The 21,406-nt window shown below is 40.0% G+C and overlaps 1 protein-coding gene across 2 annotated transcripts; it reads right to left on the minus strand.

Annotated features, from left to right (window-relative positions):
• Nucleotides 1-758: 758 nt before the first annotated feature.
• tmem248 (transmembrane protein 248) lies at nt 759-20,906 on the minus strand. 2 transcript variants are annotated; one of them, XM_033609384.2, is made up of 7 exons: nt 20,518-20,899; nt 15,284-15,442; nt 13,217-13,505; nt 5,937-6,087; nt 4,515-4,698; nt 4,075-4,218; nt 759-1,033 (listed from the first exon to the last, which is right to left on the minus strand). In XM_033609384.2, the coding sequence occupies exons 1-7, from the start codon at nt 20,518-20,520 to the stop codon at nt 1,013-1,015; spliced, it is 951 nt and encodes a 316-aa protein (XP_033465275.1). In that variant the 5' UTR covers nt 20,521-20,899; the 3' UTR covers nt 759-1,012. The 2 variants fall into 2 exon arrangements, with proteins under 2 accessions (XP_033465275.1, XP_033465266.1); XM_033609375.2 differs by having other exon boundaries at nt 884-1,033; nt 4,037-4,218; nt 20,518-20,906.
• Between the last annotated feature and the right edge of the window lie 500 nt (nt 20,907-21,406).

Here is a 21,406-nt window from a genome sequence, read left to right on the forward strand (position 1 = left end):
CCCTACAAGAGTCAGTGTTTGGTCTGTCTGTTCTGGGCTACTGTAGAACCAACATGGTGATCTCTGTGGATGAAGATCTGCTCCCTCTAGATATTAACAGCTCATTCTGAGGTAACGAAAACACGCTGATTTCTATTTTTAGGTGATTACACACTAAAGAAAACATACTTATTATACTATATTCCATTTCTGCCAATTTTTCTCCTTAAATCCTGCACACTGAACTGTTATTTAATTCCTACGTTTGAACAGATTTAATGCGATGTCCAAATTCTGATCAGACGTTTAATTACACTGTTTGTTGGGCCTGGTGCAGAGAAAAGTGCCAAATTCATTCCCTTCCCTGTTGAAGCTGCAGTGACAAGTGCATATTGAAGATTTAATTATAAATGTGTTGCAAGCATCTTATCCTCGAGCATTTATCTCGACCTGAGTAGTCAAGCATGTTTAGTGCACTTAAACACATTTCAAGTGACTAAACATCATGTTTTCTCATCATGGGAGATAAAAAATACTTTGTTTACAGACGGTTCGGAGATATCCAAACACAACACGCTCAACTCATAACTAAACTCTGATAAATGCCAACGTTTCTTGTGACCTGCTACTCTGTGGTTTTTCTTTTTTACTTGGTAGATGAGGCCGAATGACTGCTAGAAAAATGGCTGTGTTGTTCTTGGATCTGGCCTTCTGCCGTGTTTATGTACTGCATGTTCTGACATGGCACAAGGGGACTCAGGCAAAAATAATAATAAACAAAGAGAGAGAAAAAAAAAAGGTTTTGCACAGAATATCAGAGTTCCTACAAATATTTACACGACAGATACAGGCACTTGTATATCTTTGGTTGGAAAAACCCAACATTGCAAGAGTAATGCATTCACAGAGCTTTTGTGTCCCTTATTTATTTCCAGGGTTCACTAGGCAACTGGTATGTTTATTTATATTTCTTCTGTTTCTTTGAGTTTGTCCATGTTACAGGTAAGTTCTGACATAGCTCTCTGATGTCTTTTTAACCCTCTGACAATGCCACCTGCAACACAAGAAATGGGTTTTAGTGCAGATTACAAACTCATAACAGGAATTACTGCATGCAGGTAAATCATCTTAAGCCCCGTTTCCACTGAGCAGTATGGTTCAGTTCAGTTCAGGACACTTTTTTTTCCCGTTTCCACTGTGAAAAGTTGTGGATGGTACCAATGGACCCATTCTGTACTGTCCCCATTTTTGGTCCCCCCTCTGTTGGGGTACCTAGCACACAGATCTGGTGGAGGTGGAGCTGTGGCGTGAAAATGTTGGCGTGCAGCCTCGTTCTGTGGACGATAAACCAGGTGCAGACTTCCATCTGTGTCACCGGTAGCGAGTGCTGGACGGAGCAGGGAGTGACAACAATCCCGCCCACATTTAAGGGAATGGTTTGCAGTGGAAACGCTCTAGGGTCTAGGTACCATGTCTGAAGGGTTACTTCTGGTTCAAAAGGTACCATACTGAAAGTGGAAACAGGGCTATACATCCTTCATTGAAACAACACACACATAATAAAGACAGGAGCAGTAAATTAGATGAATAGAAGGTGACAGAAAAGATTCTTTAAGTTTGATCAGATTTCGTGAGGTAATTTTGACCCAAGAAGCTACTGTGTTTACAACAGCGTGCAGTGCTGTCTGCAAAAGTGTCATTCTTGATATTACTATTAAAATGGTGACTCAATACAATATTTCAAATCTTAAAACTTAACAGCGCATAGGAACTCTAGGTCTCTTCAGTAAGTAATGAAGAAGCCACTGCTGTGAAGAAATCATTAAAATCATTTTTTGCAATCAACTGAAGAGTAAAGCCTCTAAAATGTCACTATTAAAGAGCATCTCAACCCAGACGTTTCATTATCCCAAATTTAGCTCTGTGTAGCTAACATCTGCTCGATTTCAGCCAATAGCAGCTCTAAGTTAAGCTATTGCTGACGCAAACCCAACATTTCCTGCTGCTGCATCACATTAAAAGTTCCCACCCAGTAGTGTTGCACAGGGGAAAAAAAAAAACATTCAGACTGGTTTGATTTTGATCCAAACACCGGATCAGATCAATACACCAAATTTACCACCAGGTGTCACACTTTACTCTGCAGCTGATCCCATGTGGAACTTAATGAGACTTAAGCCCCTTTTACACTGCCTGTTCAAGGTGTCAATATCGCGGCATAATGCCGCCTTCTTGTTCTGTATATAGGTATGATGGCTGAATGGGGGGACAGAGTTGTCGTAGTAGCAGTGCCGAAACGGGCAGGACAGGACCATGAGCAGCACAGGTGTAACGTTTTGACAACGTGCTGTGTGCGTGACCCACCACAGGAGATTTTTAAAGTAGTTATTAGCAGTTAGCGGCTAACTCAAAGAAAAACAATAGCTACGGTAAATGTCTGCAAATTGGGAAAATGATGACATTCGAGAGCTCCTTACCCTTTTTGCCATGTTTTGCCATTGTTATTGTTTGTAAAGAGCTGCCAACGTATGTTTATGTCACCCTAGAGGCCGATGCTGTGGCATGACTTGTCACGCCTGTCACACCTCGTTTAATTCAGGGATGCCTGTATGTGGTCTAAGATCACATGCTGGAGTGGCATGATGCTGCCGTTGTTTGGTCCTGTGTAAAAATGCAAAGACGGCATTAAGGAGGGACTTTGTAGTGCGATCTACTGGTAAAGGGGGCTTGAGAGAGCCAATGACTGAGAGTGTAGAGACTCCAGTCCAATAGGTGGCAGTAATGCACCTCTATACTGGTTTGCCAATTATCAATAAACACTGAGAACCTAGAAGAGGCAGTGAGTGAAGCAGTGCTACCATCAGCAGGATGACTGACACACTTGCCTCATCTGTTTTTCAGCTCACCCCTTTAGTTGGCTTCCAATTTAAAATGTTGCCATATTGGCGCTGTTTTATTTTCTAAGACTAACTGCCATGTCTCTTCCTACTACCCCATAAAACACGAGAACTTTCTAGTGAACCTGTAGCGTGTGCATGTCCCCGCCTGCCACCTTTAGTGAAATTTGATCTCCTTTGAGTTGCTGGACTCGGCTCGGCAGTAAACGCTACATGGCCTGTCAGACACTTGTGACTCTGTTCGTCAGTTTATAAACAAATACAGTATAATGTTAATCAAATTGTCATATTGCTTATTACTAATGCAATACAAGTTGGATTTAGCACTGTGCAGCCATCAGCATAGGTTGCTAATGTAGGCTAGTTGTAAAGTTGCCAGAATGTGTCATATGGATGAAAGCCAGTTCAGCCAGTTTACCTAAAATCAAACCAGTTTAACCACGCTGGCAAAACCAGAAATTGATCCAACTCTACCATTGAGCATATAAGCAGACGGCTTTTATTGTGAAGCAGCTAGGGAAAATGAAAAGTGATATTACCGAGTGAGCGGAGCTTAATTCGTGGAGCTGTTCTTTGAGATGAACTGCAGAGCTTCAGCTTTGCCCTACCCCCACCTGCCTGTATTGAAAATGGCATAATTTGCTCTGTTATTCACACAGTGTGACACTCAAAACTATCTGCTGGGCCTGACTCAGACGATGAGTCACAGCCTGATGACCTATCTTAACACTGTGAATCCCCGAACTTGTGTGAGCTGGCTCCTCTACAGTGGCTGATAGAAGGTGTTGTGTGTATTGGGCCACAGCAAGCATTAAGACTGAAGAGGACAATCTTCCTTTATCGCTTGGAACAACATGCAACTACGCATGAATCAGCCACATCGAGGAGCACGTAACAATGTGCTGCCAGAGTTTATGGCTTTTGTGTGGCGATACGAACACATCAGCTATAATCACTTTAATCATAACTAGTCAAAGAATAATTAGCAATTATGTTGATGTAGTATTAAGGGTAGTGTCAATATGTGATACTATAGAATGAATGTGCCAAGAAACAATTACACAGAGAAGTCCACATATTTTGGACAGTTAGAGAGTCAGCAGAGTGATTGGATCATGTCTTTGACTGATCACTGGTCATCAATGCTTTGCTGGAGCTACCTGTTCTCGTCATATAGCACTGCTGGTGTCTGTTGTACCTTCTCAGGGCAGAAGTCGGGGTTGGTTTGCCGTACTTTGCCAGGCCGCCCCTTGATGACTGCATAGCAGAACATAGTGATGACCATGACAAACAGGAAGTAGCTCGTGTGCATCAGGTGCAGGTTGATGAGGGAACGGTCGTCCTGGTGGGAAAGAGTTTAAAAGACATTAATAAATATCAGAGTAACTGCAGGTTTGGCATTTACAGTCCTACATATCATAGGGTGCATCTCAGTAGGTGTGCAGTTTATTACTTTCTTGGATCGAACTTAATGGAGTCCTTCACCTGCATAATGATCATTTGGATTAATTACCCCCTGTGAACGTTAACTTAGACATGGGAATAACAACATTACACACTAGGACCAGGAAGTCTGTAAAATAAAACCTGTCAGCCTGATAATAATTGTTGTAGAAAAAAAGGCGGGCGGTAACTCACATCAGGAACGATGACAGTAAGCTTTGGGTTGAGTGCGTGGTACACCTTGCCGATGGCTCCTTTGTAACACCAGAAGGGGTTGTAGTCCTGACTGTACTTGGTATCAGAGTCGCGGACTGTGGTGAACACCTTGTACCAAGATGTGGCATTGGTGTATGTCTCTGGCACGCAGTGTGGCGGCTGCCTACAAACCAAAACAAAGAGCAATGTCTGTTGACTGCTGTCATTGAATGCTTCACATTATGTTGGTTATGACTGCAGAAAATGATATCTGAAATCTGACCCCAAGGGAAAAAAAATCACTGTGGGCCCAATCTTAAAGCCCTGAAACATCAAGCAAACTGCCATCCGTCAATGTTAGGCCGTTGGCCCTCATCTGCTTTTTTATGACTGATTTGGCATGTTGAATCGTCAGGTGAAACAGCAGAGCCCATCGGTGAATGAAATCACTCTTAAAGGCAGTTTAGCTCAGCGCACAAGAAGAGAAACGGAAGTGAGGAAAGTAAACAGCTAAAGTCGAGGGAGTGAGAAAAAAGGTAAAATTATTTTTCTATAGCCATTGAGCTCTTTAGCAGAAACCTTTCATTACTGCTTGTGTTATTGTTCACTGGCACACGGTAAATATCTCTGTTCTTTTAACATTGGATTGTGTTGTTAATGTGCTAAATGGCTAATTAGTATCAAGACAACCTTCTGGTTTCCCTTTTTTGAATGACGATTACAGACTACCACTGTCAGCTGGTGCGGAGAGTTATTTCCTCTCATGCAGGCAAAGAACATACGTGCTGGTTGACTGTTGGCCGTAGTCTTTGCGGTGTGTTCATTTGCAACTTTTTGGCTAGGACACAGGCAACACAATGTGATGCAACAGTTGGCTTCCGTTGCTGCTAGTCCTCCAAAGTAGGTTTAGTGTGTCTGGGTTGTACACCCAGCGCAGCAAGTTGATTGCTTGTTTCATTCTGATGCAGTTGTCACTTTCACAACCAGCGTACACACTGTGTCAGTAATAGCAGCAGTAGTAGTTCATTATTTATTTCGGAAGCTAAAAGTTATGTTCTGTTTCCACTGCCAAGCTTATCAATACAATTTCTAGTTTTGCTGCTTAAATGTGCTGCAGTGACATTGCTGCTCTTACTGCATGACTCTTTGTAGAAAACTGCTCACTCCTCCAATTTGCCGAATCTACCATCCAAATAGCAGTGCGCCAGGTGTAGGTGATCGATCTAAAAATATCACCAACCAGACCATATCACCAACTGCTATGACTAGACATTGTTCAAAAGCACAAAATATTGTCACAAATGATATGAAGGTATTGAGTCAAAAACTTTGGGATACTGTATTTCATTTTTTCAGTGTTGCCCAGCTCTCGGCAGAGATATAAAGTGTGTCCCGATGAGTCAGGGAGGCAGTCCAACTCACACTGTGACTGGGAAGATATTGCTGGCCGCTGTGATGGTCATGCAAGTGCTGAACACCACCTGCTCGCAGTGGCCGTGCAGTACACACTCGTCTGAGTTCCAGGATACAGGCAGGGTGAAAGTGATGTTTATTTCTTCATGGGCTTCTCGGCCTACACACAAAAACATGTGAAAATACAATGAGAGCATTTCAGATTCTTAGGAAATTAACATGAGAGAAAAATCTTACTGTGAGTTTGTTGCTTTTAGGCAGAGCTACATTTCTACGAAACTCATCGATGAGCACAATTCACAGGCATGTAACCTGCATATCTACATTCCCCTCTTTGTTTTTATTGACATGAGAATAATGACCTGCGAAATCAGGCATTAAAGAGAGGTGCCTCTTAGCTCTGAGGCAATTATTAGAGCCCAGAACAGGCTAAACAGCACGCATACAACTCCTACAGCGGGAAACCAAACAGAGCCAAAGCAGCACTATTTGATATCATACCAAGCTACTCCCCTGATAACGAATGATAGGCTGATTTTGCAGGCGTATGCAATATTTATCAAACTGCAAAGGGGATTAGAAGATTATCAGTCAAACTGAGTGGACTCCTGGGTGTGACTGAGGATAGATGTGGTTGTGTTAACACAAGTGCACATCCTAAGGAAATTTTGGAAAATGAGGAGGTGTTGGTTTACTTTCAACACATAACATAAAGGATGTAGACTTAAAAGTATTAGAAAACTTTAAACAAGCATGAATCAAGATGAACATTTACACAGAAAAGCTACCCCAGTGTCAAAATAATTTTTAATATACAATATATTAGGGATGTGCCAATCTGATACTGATATTGGACCGACACTGACTGATCTAGGGATGCACGATAATATCGGCAAGTCATCTATATCGACCAATATTGGCTTTAAAATGAAATATCGTAATCGGCCAACATGCTGATAATATCGGTACGTCACTGACCAATATCGGCTTTAAAATGAATCAGAATTGGCCAACACACTTTTTCTTGTTTTGCAGAATGAATGAATATTATATACAATGAAAAGCATTATATTGTATGTCTCCATCTGCAGTATGCCTGCATAATATGATGTTAATTCCACTACAGAAGAGACCTGATAATCACTAAAATTAGGTGGGGAAAAAAGTGGATACATCGATATCAATATCAGTAATCGGTCAAATGAGTCAGCATATCAGATATCGGAAACAAATCCAATATCATACATTCCTAGACTGATCGATAACAATAGGATTGATCTTTCCTTTTCAATTCTACGTTTACAGTTTGAGCTGCAACTCAAATCTCTATTTGGACAAAATTTTTGCTAAGAATTTTTGTATATTTATTTAATGTGTGGTATTTATTAGGTTTCTTGCTGCGTTTACAAAGTTTACAGATAAACTGTGATTCCTGTTAATTGTAAAGATTTGACTATGACCAAGGGGTTCCTACTAGAGGAGGGTGATATGGCCCTAAAATAATAAAATGATATTTCATGGTATATTTGCGGTAATGATATTCTTGACGATATGACAAATTAGTTAAAAAAAAGTGTTATTAACTCTCGAACATAGAATTGCATCAAAATAAGTGATAGTTTTACAGTTTGCCTTCAAATATTCAGTAAAAACTAAAATGATCTCTCATTTCTTTAGTTTGTGAACAACAACAGTAACTCAGAGTGAGATTCAGATTCTGTTACAATATTAATAGTTCAACAAAATAAAATCTACCACAAATTACACATTTAAACAGCTCCCAAATACAAAACATGTCCCCTGGGATCTATACATATAAAACAACAGGTGATTTCCTTCTTATAGTAAAATCCTAAATGATTGAGTTGTTGTTGTTTTTTTCCACCTGGACCTTTATGCTCTGCCATTTCTCCTCTAATCATCAGGCTGTAACCTGTGACTGGCTGTTATGATACCACAACTATCACACAGTCTGACATATGTAGTTTTTTGTCGAGCCGCGAGCGTCACGTAGGTTTACATTACTAAAGGTTTATGATAAAATCACTTAACACAGACTCCCGTGTGCGCACGGTGAGAGAGGAGAGGGAGAGATGCTGTGCTGCTGCCAGAGGAGCCGCTGAAGTCCGGGGCTGTTCATAAAACATTCAGGACACCACAGTTTATTCTACACTACTGAAGCTGCTCCTCTTTTTGGAACCACAGCGGAGTCGGTAATAATTTCGCTTTCAGTCATGCTTGTCGCTCAGTATGACATCAATATGTCGAGAAGTTGAAATATTACGAGTATCACAATATGAATTTTTCATATTATCATCATATTAAAAATTATACCAGTATTATTATGAGCGAGATGATACGGCACACCCCTTTTTGACGACACTTGGAATAAAATTTAATTCCAATTTTAAAATAATGAAAATTGAAGGAAAAAAACATGAAGTGACACCAATTACTTGAGATTAGGAACAATGTTGTAACATAAAATGACTTGTCTCATGACGGAGATGAGAGCAGAACAGAATTGGGAAACACCTGCCGTTTATTGGCGGGTTTTCTTGGCAATTTCATGTTTCTCACAATGCATGTGGGAATCCACTGCCTTGATTTCCACCTTGCTGAGGTTGAATTCTTTTTTTGCATAAAACACACCAAGTCTTGTATGCAATGCCTTGTTTCAGCAATGCTGCGAAATCTTGGTTGACCCTCTGAAACCTGAGCACATTAGCTTGATTTCTTTCAAAAACGTGGGAAGAAGGCAATGAGCAACGAAAGAAGAAATGACCCAAAAAAATTAGCAAAAGTAAAAAGTTAGTAAAAAGAGCAAAATTAGAAACAAGAAAATTAGTAAAAAGAAATGAAGAAAGTTAAAAACAAACAGAAGGAAATGACCTGGAATAAGCAATTAAAAATTATAATTATATTTAATAAAATTATATTTATTTATATTTAATAATTATATTATATATAATTCTGTAACATAATTTTAAAAGAGAACAATAAATACAGTTTTTTTTTTCCTCTAGGTTTTTTCTTTATTTATTTATTTTTTTGGCAATTTGAGGAACATTTCCTACCAAGTAGCTCATTGCCTTTCCCCCCAAAATCAATCAAGTCTTGCAGTATATGCTGGTCTGTTTAACAAAAAAAATGTATACATATTCATACACAATACTTTTTTAAATACTATTATAATTTTACTACTACTACTAATATCTACTATAATTGAAGAAAAGCTGTTATGAACAATTAATTGACTTTGCGAGGTTCCTTGAAAAGAGGAAGTCGACATGTCCTGGTACACTCTGTTCACCTCCTGTGAATTTACACAGGACTGTTTGCTCGGTGCAACAAAACATTTGCATAGCCCCGTATTGACTTTGTTCAACCAGTCTAGTGGCTTTCACATTTAAGACAAGGGTACATGTTGTTGGCCAGCTGCTAATCCTGTAACAACAATATAACAGCAACATAAAGTGGAAGACAAACAAGGGAAGGACTGTCTTTGGAAAATTCAGCATATGAGAGTCGTATACATTCAGGAACAACAGCGAGATATTGATTTGGAAAAGGGAGAGATAGTCAGAGCAAATCAGAGTTAATCACAACAGAGCAGGTGTTGGAGGCTGGAATGTCCTCAAAGGAAGCAGCCAAAAAACACAGATAAAGCCAATTCCAGTGGGATTAACATTAGTGACTACAAGTGCCGTAATAAATAAAACTACCTGACCTTAAATAGAGACAGAGATGTAAGTTTTCTCTGTTGTTAGGGTGTTATAACATGTTGAAATGCACTCATTATACGTATCCTAACAAAGTTTGTGTTGGAGAGCACTTATGGGCACGAAACAGATTTAATGAAAATAAACATCTACAGTCAGGTCCATAATTATTTGGACAATGATACAGTTGTCGTCATTTTGGCTCTGTACACCACCACAATGGGTTTTAAATGAAACAATGAATACCTGCTTAAAGTGCAGACTCTCAGCTTTCATTTAAGGCTTTTTTCAAAAATGTAGTATGAACCGTGTAGGAATGACAACCATTTCTTCACACAGTCCCCCGACTTTAAGGGCTCATAAGTATTTGGACAAACTAACATAATCATCAATTAAACAGTCAGTTTTAATACTTGGTTGCAAATCCTTCACAGTCAATGACTGCCTGAAGTGTTGGACCCATAGACATCATCAGATGCTGAGTTTCTTCCCTGGTGATGCTCTGCCAGCCCTTTACTGTAGCCGTCTGCACTTCCTGCTTGTGTTTTGGGTGTTTTGCCCTCAGTTTTGGCTTCAGCAAGAGAAACGCATGCTCAGTTGGATTCAGGTCAGATGATATGACTTGGCCATTGCAGAACATTCCACTTCTTTGCCTTAAAAATGTCTTTGGTTGCTTTTGCAATATGCTTCAGGTCAATGTCCAACTGCACTGTGAAGCATCATCCAATGAGTTTTGAAGCATTTGGTTGAATCTGAGCAGATAATGGTGCCCCAAACACTTCAGCTTTCATCCTGCTGCTCTTGTAAGCAAGACAAGACTTCACTGGAATAAATACAGAGGGTTTATCACAAGATGCAAACCATTGGTTAGCCTTAAAAATGGAAGGCCAGATTAGAGTTTGTCAAAAACCATCTAAAAAGCCTGTACAGTTGTGGAACAGCATACTATGGACAGATAAAACAAAGATCAACTACCAGAATGATGGGAAGACAAGAGAAGGAAGAAGGGAAGGAACTGCTCATGACCCAAAGCACACCACCTCATCAGTGAAGCATGGTGGAGGTACTGTTATGTCATGGCCATGTATGGCTGCCAGTGGAACTGGTTCTCTTGTATTTATTGATGATGTGACTGCTGAGAAGAGCGTCAGGATGAATTCTGAAATGTTTGGGGCACCATTATCTGCTCAGATTCAACCAAATGCTTCAAAACTCATTGGACGATGCTTCACAGTGCAGATGGACATTGACCTGAAGCATACTGCAAAAGCAACCAAAGACATTTTTAAGGCAAAGAAGTGGAATGTTCTGCAATGGCCAAGTCATATCATCTGACCTGAATCCAACTGAGCATGCGTTTCTCTTGCTGAAGCCAAAACTGAGGGTAAAACACCCAAAACACAAGCAGGAAGTGCAGACGGCTGCAGTAAAGGGCTGGCAGAGCATCACCAGGGAAGAAACCCAGCATCTGATGATGCCTATGTGTCCAACACTTCAGGCAGTCATTGACTGTAAAGGATTTGCAACCAAGTATTAAAACTGACTGTTTAATTGATGATTATGTTAGTTTGTCCAAATACTTATGAGCCCTTAAAGTCGGGGGACTGTGTGAAGAAATGGTTGTCATTCTTACACGGTTCATACTACATTTTTGAAAAAAGCCTTAAATGAAAGCTGAGAGTCTGCACTTTAAGCAGGTATTCATTGTTTCATTTAAAACCCATTGTGGTGGTGTACAGAGCCAAAATGACAACAACTGTATCATTGTCCAAATAATTATGGACCTGACTGTATATGACTGGACCATGTGGGAATTTAATTTGAAAGGACAGACACAGGAAGTGGCCACGCTCAGCAGTCAGACAGGAGTCAGGTTACAAACCAATCACAGCCGACAGATATCTTTCCCTTCTTCTGTAAATATTCAGTCTGATAAATACAGAAAAGTTAATCATGTTGGTGCAGGGCTACCCAGAGCTTTACATCTGTCCCACAGACGATAGGCCTACACACTTATAAACAGCGCCTGGAAGAAGATCAGCTCTGCACTCAGGATCTCAGGTAAATAGGCTATATGTTGCTTGTTAAGGTTGCTTAGCAACGTCAGACGCAATCTGCCGCTATACGCTCTTGAAAGCTGAATCAGAAAAGAGCACGAGGGTAGCGCCCAGATTGACTGACTCCTGTTTCTGTTCCTTTTCTGAAGATCCACAGTTCTCACACGAGGAAGGTAAAAAGTTGAACGAGGTTTATTGAAAATACAAAAAAGGCAAAAAAAAAAAAAAAAAAAGGTCAGCCAAGTCCTTCCAAATTTACATCTTGTACGGTCCATTACCAACTCGAAGTCCTATATCTATACATTTTCATGCATTACCTGTTGTTATACTACAACACTGCGTGACACGGTCAAAAACTTACTACGATCCGAATCAAACTTTGTGTCGTCTTTTACACACAACGAAGTCGACAATCTCCTTTTGTCATGCGCACTAAACTGCCTTATTGCACCACACCTGGCGTAAATAACCTGTGCCTGTATATAGAAATGGTATACAGAAAATAGTATACAGAAAGTATACAGAAATGGTTGTGCAAACTTAGATGATAGCATAACCTTTTTACAGATTTATTTACCAAATATCAACATGTGTTTAAGTGTCTCTTACAGTTGTTATGTTGGGACAACATTACAATTAATCATCTGTCCACTAAACTGGACAATATATATTTGTTCATATTTTTCTCTTGTACATATTTTTTTCTATTATATTTTTAATGATATATATTTTATTGCTATTTTTTTTATTGCTATTGTTGTTTCTTGTTGCACTGACTGGCACCTTAATTTCATTGTACACACAATGACAGTAAAGGCTATTCTATTCCAACATGCATGGCTGGCAACTTTGCTGTTGTTGAAAAAGCATCTGCAGTAACTTTTTTGGCTTTAAATCAACCGATTTACATTATTAGAATGTAACTGGCACTTTTTGTAACAAAAACAAACAAATTATGTTTGAGGAAAACGTTCATTTAAAAATATTTACAGATAGACAGGGGAGGCGTGTGTAGGGGCTGAGCAGTCAAGAGGAAGGAGCTGAATAAGTGAAGGAGGGAGGAGTAAAAAGAGAGGGGAGAGGCCGAGGAGTCAGGAGCAAGGGTCAATTTTACACTGCATTAAACAGTATTAGAATATGTTTTTGTCTAAAGAGGAATTTAAAAAATCTTGACTGTGGTGGTCATTATTCATGCATGAAAGAGGTGATATATCCACAACCTGTGGCAGTGAGGCATTATTTTTTAAAACGGTTAATAAAGGCTTTATTTTATGGTACAATTGCATGTCTTTCAAACTACAGCTGTTTTGTTTAGACGTTTGGCTACGCTGGTGGTGACAAGAAATGTTGTTGTGTGTGAATTTTTTTCAGGAAGCGGACAGGTGTGAGATATCTGTGGGAATTACAATGAAGAGGGGTGGATCAGAAATAGGTACGTACATGTACACAGGAGCTTTATTTGACCCCCCACCCCCACCCCAAACCAGGGATGATGAGAAAGAGAACCTACCAGACAGGCCAACTTGCTGCCCCAGCACTGTGGCGTACAGGTGAGTGATATTGCGAGAGTACCCTCCAAACGGGCGCTGGGGGTCCAGCGTGAGGGTGATGGGGACTGAGATGTTGATGGGACCCGAGTCCTCCAGCAGGAGGGGAACCTGGGTGCTGGAACGAGCTTGGCCACTGGTCACGACCATGCTCTCTGGCGTGGTCGACTCGTTCAGACCGTGCTTTATTGTTTCGTTCTCTGACACACAAAAGTCCAGCTCATTGAAACGCAGCAGAAAGGTGTTCCAGTCCTGAAAGAGGAAGTGTGTATTAGTTGTTGAACCTGTTAGAATATGTTGAGAATACTCAAGCAAGTGGGTGTTACATTGGGACCCTGCCAATACCAGTGAATCACTTCTTTTGATACCTTTATTTTTTCTACTTCGTTCGACACCCATCATGTGAATGGAAGAATTCAGTTGCATAAAATGCCATCAGGCACCACCGGCGTGTAGAAAAGCTAAACTGTCAAGTGTGTTGGTGACATGTTGGTGAAGATTCTGTCATCCAGGTCATGGTAATTATAAGTGCTATATCGTAAGCAACTGGATTTGCTTGAGTTTCTTGAAGACATTTCACCTCTTATACAAGAGGCTTCTTCAGTTCTGAAGCCCAGTTCAGACCAAAGATTTGAAGTTGAAACAGGAAACTACTTGCAACGCGCTGTTCTGCAACGTTGTAAAAACCTGACGGTTCACACCAATGCAACTAGATGAGATGGTGTATCATCTCTAGTCAACAACTCTCTGTAGTTGGGTTCTGAATTGCAGCTATTCAGGTTTATTTTGTGGCCGAATATAATTTGTAGCCTCTTAAAAAATGAATGAGGATAGTGATAGTGAGATACTGGATACAGTTGCATTTATAGTAGTGATGAAATGGTGAAAAACCCAACGTCCGACACCAGCACACTGTGAGGACGGAAACAGAGGGCTCAGCAGGGACAGAGCACCTGGCACAGCAAGCAAACACACCGTCTGCGGCCATTTTGACTTGACCAGCGGACTTCACTACAAGCCAATTGGCTGCTGAAACAGGTGACGTGCTTTACGTTCTAAAACCAGCTGCCGGTGATTTGACCAGCTGAGTTACAGGTGACACCTTCAGTCGGCGTGAGTCGAGCTCAGACTAGGTTTTGTCTCATCGTGAATCTTTGGTCTGAACTGGGCTTAATGGACTGGTGCGGTGTCACAGGCAGAGAGTTTAAAGCCTGCAACACCAGTCTGTTAGAACTGAAGAAGCCTCTTGGATGAGAGGTGAAACGCCTGCAAGAAACTCAAGCAAGTCCAGTTGCCTACGATACAGCACTTAAGAAGTGTTTTGGTGGCATGCTGACCCGCCAACTCTGTCAAATCACACTGCTCAACTTAACTACACCAGAGACTGTGTGTGGGTTGTAGCTGCTGCAACAGGGGGCCAAACACACGTCACATTAAACTGAGGAATGCTTGTGGTGATTGACTGAAAACAAAACCATACAAATAGTCATTTTCTCATGGGTCAAATGCAGGTATTTTTTGACTGGAGAAGTTTCAATACCACTTGGCACTCTCGCAAACATACGCAGCCCAAATCTCAACCTACTTATTCTATATCCACTGGTACCTTTACAATCCATCCATTTCATTTTATTTGCATATGCTTCCGATGCAGAGCCACATGCAAAGGTATATTTCCATGTATTGTGAACTGGAAGCCCTCTGTTTTTGCACTGACTGGTTTTGTTTTGACTTTTACTTTCTCCAATTTAATCTTTGCAGTCATGTATACTTGATTTGGTATTTGTTATATTAAAACAAGCTTCTTTTAGCCCTACAAACTGAACTGGGTGAGACGAGGTCACAGCGTGAATGCAACATGTTCCAAAAGTTTGGGCAAATACATCCTTGTGGCACAAAGCACATCACAAAGGTCGCGACCTGACATTTAGCATCAGCGGCGCCCACGCTTTACTGGTACCTGAGAGGTTTTTAATGGAGCAGACTGTGTAATTTCATCTCTTTTAAAGAACCGTGTGGGTGTGACTCACCTCTGTCAACTCTGGAGACTTGATCTCCTTAATCTTGAAGAAATACCCGATGGTCAGGAAGGCGATGGCTACTGCACTGACGCTGATCATAAAAATGACCAGCGGTGGACGGTTGTTGATGTAGCTTCTCAGGTTCTCTATAGGATTTAACAGGTACACCTGCATGTGGACAAATGCACAACATGCCAACATTTAGGCATTAATCTCATGTGTCACAGAGATTTCTAACAACAGTGGTAAATAATTAGCAGGCACAGACACTTTGAATCTTTACCTGTACTCGTGTACTCATTATAAAACCTGAACAATGGATCATAACAGTCTGGGTCTAATATTCACTCTCAAAACTTAAGTCTGTTTTAGGTTAAACTAAAATATTTAAAGGTAAACTATGCAGGATTGTCAGTGACTGTTTGTAAACATGCTTGCCGGCCCTAGATTCACCTCGCTGTATTTGTGTTTTTTGGCGCTGTGCCGATTGGATGCCTGCTGCGTACAGTCTGGCACCTGGTCACTAACCCTGACCTCGCCTGTGGGGCTACACGCCCATAATCATCCCAAACATGGAAAATAAGAAAATACAAGCAGAGAGCAGAGTGTCTGCAGAAAATTACACCGTCAAACACTTTCAGTGGGTCAGAAGTGATGATTGAGGGGGATTACCTCTATATGAGTCTATACAGTGTTTTTTTTTGTTTGTTTGTTTTTTTAGGAAAATCCTGCACGATATACACACGTGGACAAAATTGTTGGTACCCTTCTGTTAAAGAAAGAAAAACCCACAATGGTCACTGAAATAACTTGAAACTGACACAAGTAATAATAAATAAAAAATTCACTGAAAATGAACTAATGAAAATCAGACATTGCTTTAGGATTGTGGTTCAACAGAATAATTTTAAAAAACAAACTAATGAAACTGGCCTGGACAAAAATGATGGTACCCCTAGAGAAGATTGAAAATAATTTGACCATAGGGACATGTTAAACTAAGGTGTGTCCTTTAATTAGCATCACAGGTGTCTTCAAACTTGTAGTAAGTCAGTCTGCCTATTTAAAGGGTGAAAAGTAGTCACTGTGCTGTTTGGTATCATGGTGTGTACTACACTGAACATGGACCACAGAAAGCTAAGCAGTTGTCACAGGAGATTAGAAAGAAAATTATAAACAAGCATGTTAAAGGTAAAGGCTATAAGACCATCTCCAAGCAGCTTGATGTTCCTGTGACCACAGCTGCACGTTATTCAGAGGTTTAAGGTCCTGTAGCCAACCTCCCTGGACATGACCGCAAGAGGAAAATTGATGACAAAACTGAAGAGATGGATAATACGAATGGTAACCAAAGAGCCCAGAACAACTTCCAAAGAGATTAGAGGTGAACTCCAAGGTCAAGGTACATCAGTCTCAGATCGCACCATCCGTTGCTGTTTGAGCCAAAGTGGACTGAATAGGAGACGTGGAGGACACCACTGTTGAAAGCAAATCATAAAAAAGCAAGACTGGAATTTGCCAAAATGCATATTGACAAGCCACAAAGCTTCTGGGAGAATGTCCTTTGGACAGAAGAGACAAAACTGGAGCTTTTTGACAAGTCACATCAGCTCTTTGTTCAAAGATAGAAAAATGAAGCATACAAAGAAAAGAGCACGGTACCAACTGTAAAACATGGAGGAGGCTGAGTGATGTTCTGGGGCTGCTCTGCTGTATCTGGCACAGGATGTCTTGAATCTGTGCAAGGTGCATTGAAATCTCAAGACTATCAAGGCATTCTGGAGCGAAACATGCTGCCCAGTGTCAGAAAGCTTGATCTCAGTCGCAGGTCATAGGTCCTTCAACAGGATAATGACCCAAAACACACAGCTAAAAACACCCAAGAATGGCTGAGAACAAAACATTGGACTATTCTGAAGTGGCCTTCTATGAGCCCTGATCTAAATCCTATTGAACATCTGTGGAAAGAGCTGAAACATGCAGTCTTGAGAAGGCACCATTCAAACCTGAGACAGCTGGAGCAGTTTGCTCATGAGGAGTGGGCCAAAATACCTGTCGACAGGTGTAGAAGTCTCATTGAGAGTTACAGAAATCGCCTGATGGCAGTGATTGCCTCAAAAGGTTGTGCAACAAAATGTCAAGTCAAGGGTACCATCATTTTTGTCCAGGCCAGTTTCATTAGTTTGTTTTTTCAAATTATTCTGTTGAACCAGAACTCTAAAACAATGTCTGATTTTCATTAGGTGATTTTCAGTAAATTTTTATTTATTATTACTTTTGCCAGTTTCAAGTTATTTCAGAGACCATTGTGGAGTTTTCTATCTTTAAAAAGTGATGCATTAATAAATGGGCCAGAAAATGTGGTAGAAAGTGTGTAGCCATCTGGAATATCAGAGATTTGAATTAAATTTAGGGTTGAAATTACACAAAAATCAAAGGTAGTTTATGTTGAATTGTCAGTATCTGATGACTGCTTACAGATTTTACATGGTTACTAATGACATGTAAACAATGTATTAGGTATTGTGCCTGATTAAGGTTCTTTCACCCTTTGAAACCTGGAGCAACGTCACTTTTCTTGTGCCGCTTTCTACAGAAGCGTATTGCATTCCCTTGACAAATAAAAAAAGCCCTGTTTTTCTGAGTAATTTTTTCTTTTTTTCGGAGTACTTTATTTATTTTTCTGTTTTTTGGTGTAATTTTTTCTGTTTTTCTGAGTAATTTTTTCCCTGTTTTCTGAGTAATATTTAGTTTTTTGTGGTAATTTGTTTCTGTTTTTCGTGGTATTTTTTTTTTGATCAGTAAGGGTAAGGCATGTAATTAGTTACATATAATAATTGAGCTATGTTTTCGACTGCATCCTTCTAGTGTAGGCCTATCGCTCAATGTAACAGGTTAGGTTAGTAACAGTTTGTAAAATCATGCCCATACACGTTTGTCAGCTAATGTTGTTAAAACCTGTTACTAACCTAACCTGTTACATTGAGCGATAGGCCTACACTAGAAGGATGCAGTCGAAAACATAGCTCGATTATCATACCCTGTGTGTAACTAATTACGTGCCTTACCTTTATTGATCCCGTAGTTGAAACTGTCTAGCAGCAGGAGCACGGATGCAAAATACATCCGTGAGCAGGAGTCACCATGGATGCAGGGGTCATTTGCAGGTGCCAGGTGGGAGATTATCGCGAAATTTTCAAGTATCTCGTCTCCTCGTTCAGAAAAAAAAATACCATGAAAAACAGAAAAAAATTACCACAAAAACAGAACATCCCCTGAAAAACAGGAAAAAAAATACCAAAAACCCCCCCCCAAAAAAAACCAGAAAAAAATACCCTGCAATGCAATACGCTTCCGTAGCTTTCAGATGTCTTTCGCAAGTATTTAAACCCTTGAACCCTGGGTAAAATGGTGTGATTAGGGAAAAGGCAATGTGCAACTTGGTTTAGAAATGTCCCACAAAAAAGAATAAAGCAAGGGAAAACTATATCTATAATTATAATTATTATTATTATTATTACATTTTTAAAATGATGTTACCGAATTAGTACATTATTACAATTATTACACTATATATAGTGTTTATAATTTAAACACTCTTTCCAGGATTTGATTATTAATTCAATCACAGTTAATCAAATTACAAATAAGGTTGCAGCAATAAACTGGTTTTAAGGTATAACGTATTATAAGAGTTGACAGTAATCATACCATGTTCATTTGCTTATCTATGAATTTGGAAAAAAATGCAACTGAATGGAGAATCTCACATTTATTTCAGTTGTTTTCAAACAGGGAGACTTTGTACACATACTTCCATTAACAAAATGGTTTCAAGTTTAATTTATATTTTCATTCCTTTAAGGGTCATTCTGACACCATAATATAAACTGTAATACCGTGACACGTATTATGTTATAAACAAGCACAGAGCTTTCCAGCTAACAGCAAATTGTACCTAACAAGATTAAATGTTAATGTCTCAGGGTTTAGCTCAATTTGTCTTGCATCTTAAAACTTAACCTGTGATGTGACCTGCAGGCAGTGACTCTCCTCATCAGCAGAGAGGACAACAGGACTGACACTGACTGATGTCTGAGTTGTTTATTCTTATAGTTCACTCAGTATTGTGATTTCAGGAGTATGATTCACTTTATTAACATTTTAGTTTCCAGTGAGATATTGAGTTTATATTGTGACTTTGCAGTTTTAATATTACTGTTGCTGCTCTAGAAACATCATTTAGTTAGGATATAATTAGTTACTCTGTGCCTACTCTTTTTAAAATGATTCCTTGTTAAATTTACAGTATTAGTGCTCTGAGAATCTCTTTCATATTCTAGCAAAAATTGGTATTATAACTGAAATATCCCCAATTAAATTGAGTTGAATGGGAAAATCGAATCTAAGCGGGACCTTGTGAATGGAAATCGAGGACATCAGTGGTGATACCCAGCCCTAGTTTACATGTGTACTTTTTTGTATTGTTTGCTGCTTTCATTTTCCCTGTATTTGTCTGAACTGGACGTTACTGTATTTCGCCTCTATGTTGGATACAGATTGCTGCCTTTGCAATGTGCACATTATCTGTCCTTAAAAAAAACAAGAGAGACTTAAAAAATAGTCTCCTCTGCCCACAGTCTGACGTGTCTTTTTTTTTAAGTGTTATTACAAATAATTCCTGCATGTGTGTGAGCTGTCCTGACAGACATCACTGCTCACTCAGTACACACTGTAGCTACCTGCCTGTGTATGACCTTTAGCCATATTCTTTAAGGCAACATACTTCACGTTCAAAACATGAAGGAAGACTGGTTTTCCAACTTCTACATGTGACTTTCCCTCCTCCAAAATACCAAGAGTGTTTGCAGCGTTCAGTAACAATGCAAGAGTTGACTCTTAGTTGGAACAAAATGTATATACCGTTATTTATCATCCAATATGGAGCTCCTTACTCCAAACAGGATGCAAATCACGCTATGCAACGTGAAGACATTTGGTATTAAATAAGATATCTATAACTTGAAAGTGCTTTTAATGAGACGCTGTGTTTGGTTTTCTCCATGCCAGAGACCGCAGCCAGGTGACAGGAGCTGTCAACCTTGTAGCACGATAAGCTAGCTACCTGGCCCTCTGACAATTGTTCCAAGATGTGACAACAGTGTGACAAATGTGACATAGTAGGAATCGGACTGTAACACAAGAAACAGCCGGCTACATGTAACAAAGCAACACATACGCACCATTTTTTCTTTCTGTGCATGCGACGGATGCTAGCTGGGAGGTTCGTTGCGGGCCACAATAAGGCAGCAGTTTAGCTAGCAAGCTAGCTCCGCTGCGAAGCTAGCCTGTAACGTTACTGCTCGCTAGCTTGCTCGCTTGTCCCGAAGCTAGTCCCTCCTGAAGATGCAGCTGAAGAGCAAAAGTCGGTGTTCGGTGGAGACAGCCAGACTTTCAGCGTAAAAAGCACCACGTATCCTCCTTCCCATTCTTTGCTCTATAGTTCACTGCAGCTCTGATGAGAAATAGCTCTTGCGTACAGCCTGGAATAACGTCAATAATGTAGCTAGATCCTCCCCGCCGACATCTCCGCGTACCCGCACTGCGAAGTAGAAGCGTCGTAGCGCCGCCTTTTCGGTATTTCCGTAGAATGTACGCTCGAAATTGCTCGTCCGCGCATTGAGTGACGCTCCCCCGTACGCCGTATGCGTAGACGACGAAAGAACGTTCAGCGTGTTTACAAAATGTTGAGGGCTTTTGCTGCATTCAAGTACCCTAGGAAATATAAGGTGCAACGGGGTTTGCGCAACTGACGTCTTTATAGGCTTGTTTCTTGTTTTTAACAGTGGATGGAGCACCTGAAAGCAACACTCGAGTATAAGTACAGATATTTTTACCAGAAAATGACTTTGGTAGAAGTTAAAGTCACCAGTAATAATAATAATAATAATAATAATAATAATAATAATAGTAATAGTAATAATAGTAATAATCGTATTAGTGATAATAGTAATAATAATCTGGAACATTTTTGTGAATTTTATTTTATTTTATGATGTTGTGCAGTGAGTTTGTGACAATTTTGTTTTTCTTACTCTGTTTTTGTCCTAATTTTGGGTTGATATTGAATTC

The sequence above is a fragment of the Epinephelus lanceolatus genome, chromosome 11 (assembly GCF_041903045.1).
Source record: "Epinephelus lanceolatus isolate andai-2023 chromosome 11, ASM4190304v1, whole genome shotgun sequence".
Classification (NCBI taxonomy): Eukaryota; Metazoa; Chordata; class Actinopteri; order Perciformes; family Serranidae; genus Epinephelus; species Epinephelus lanceolatus.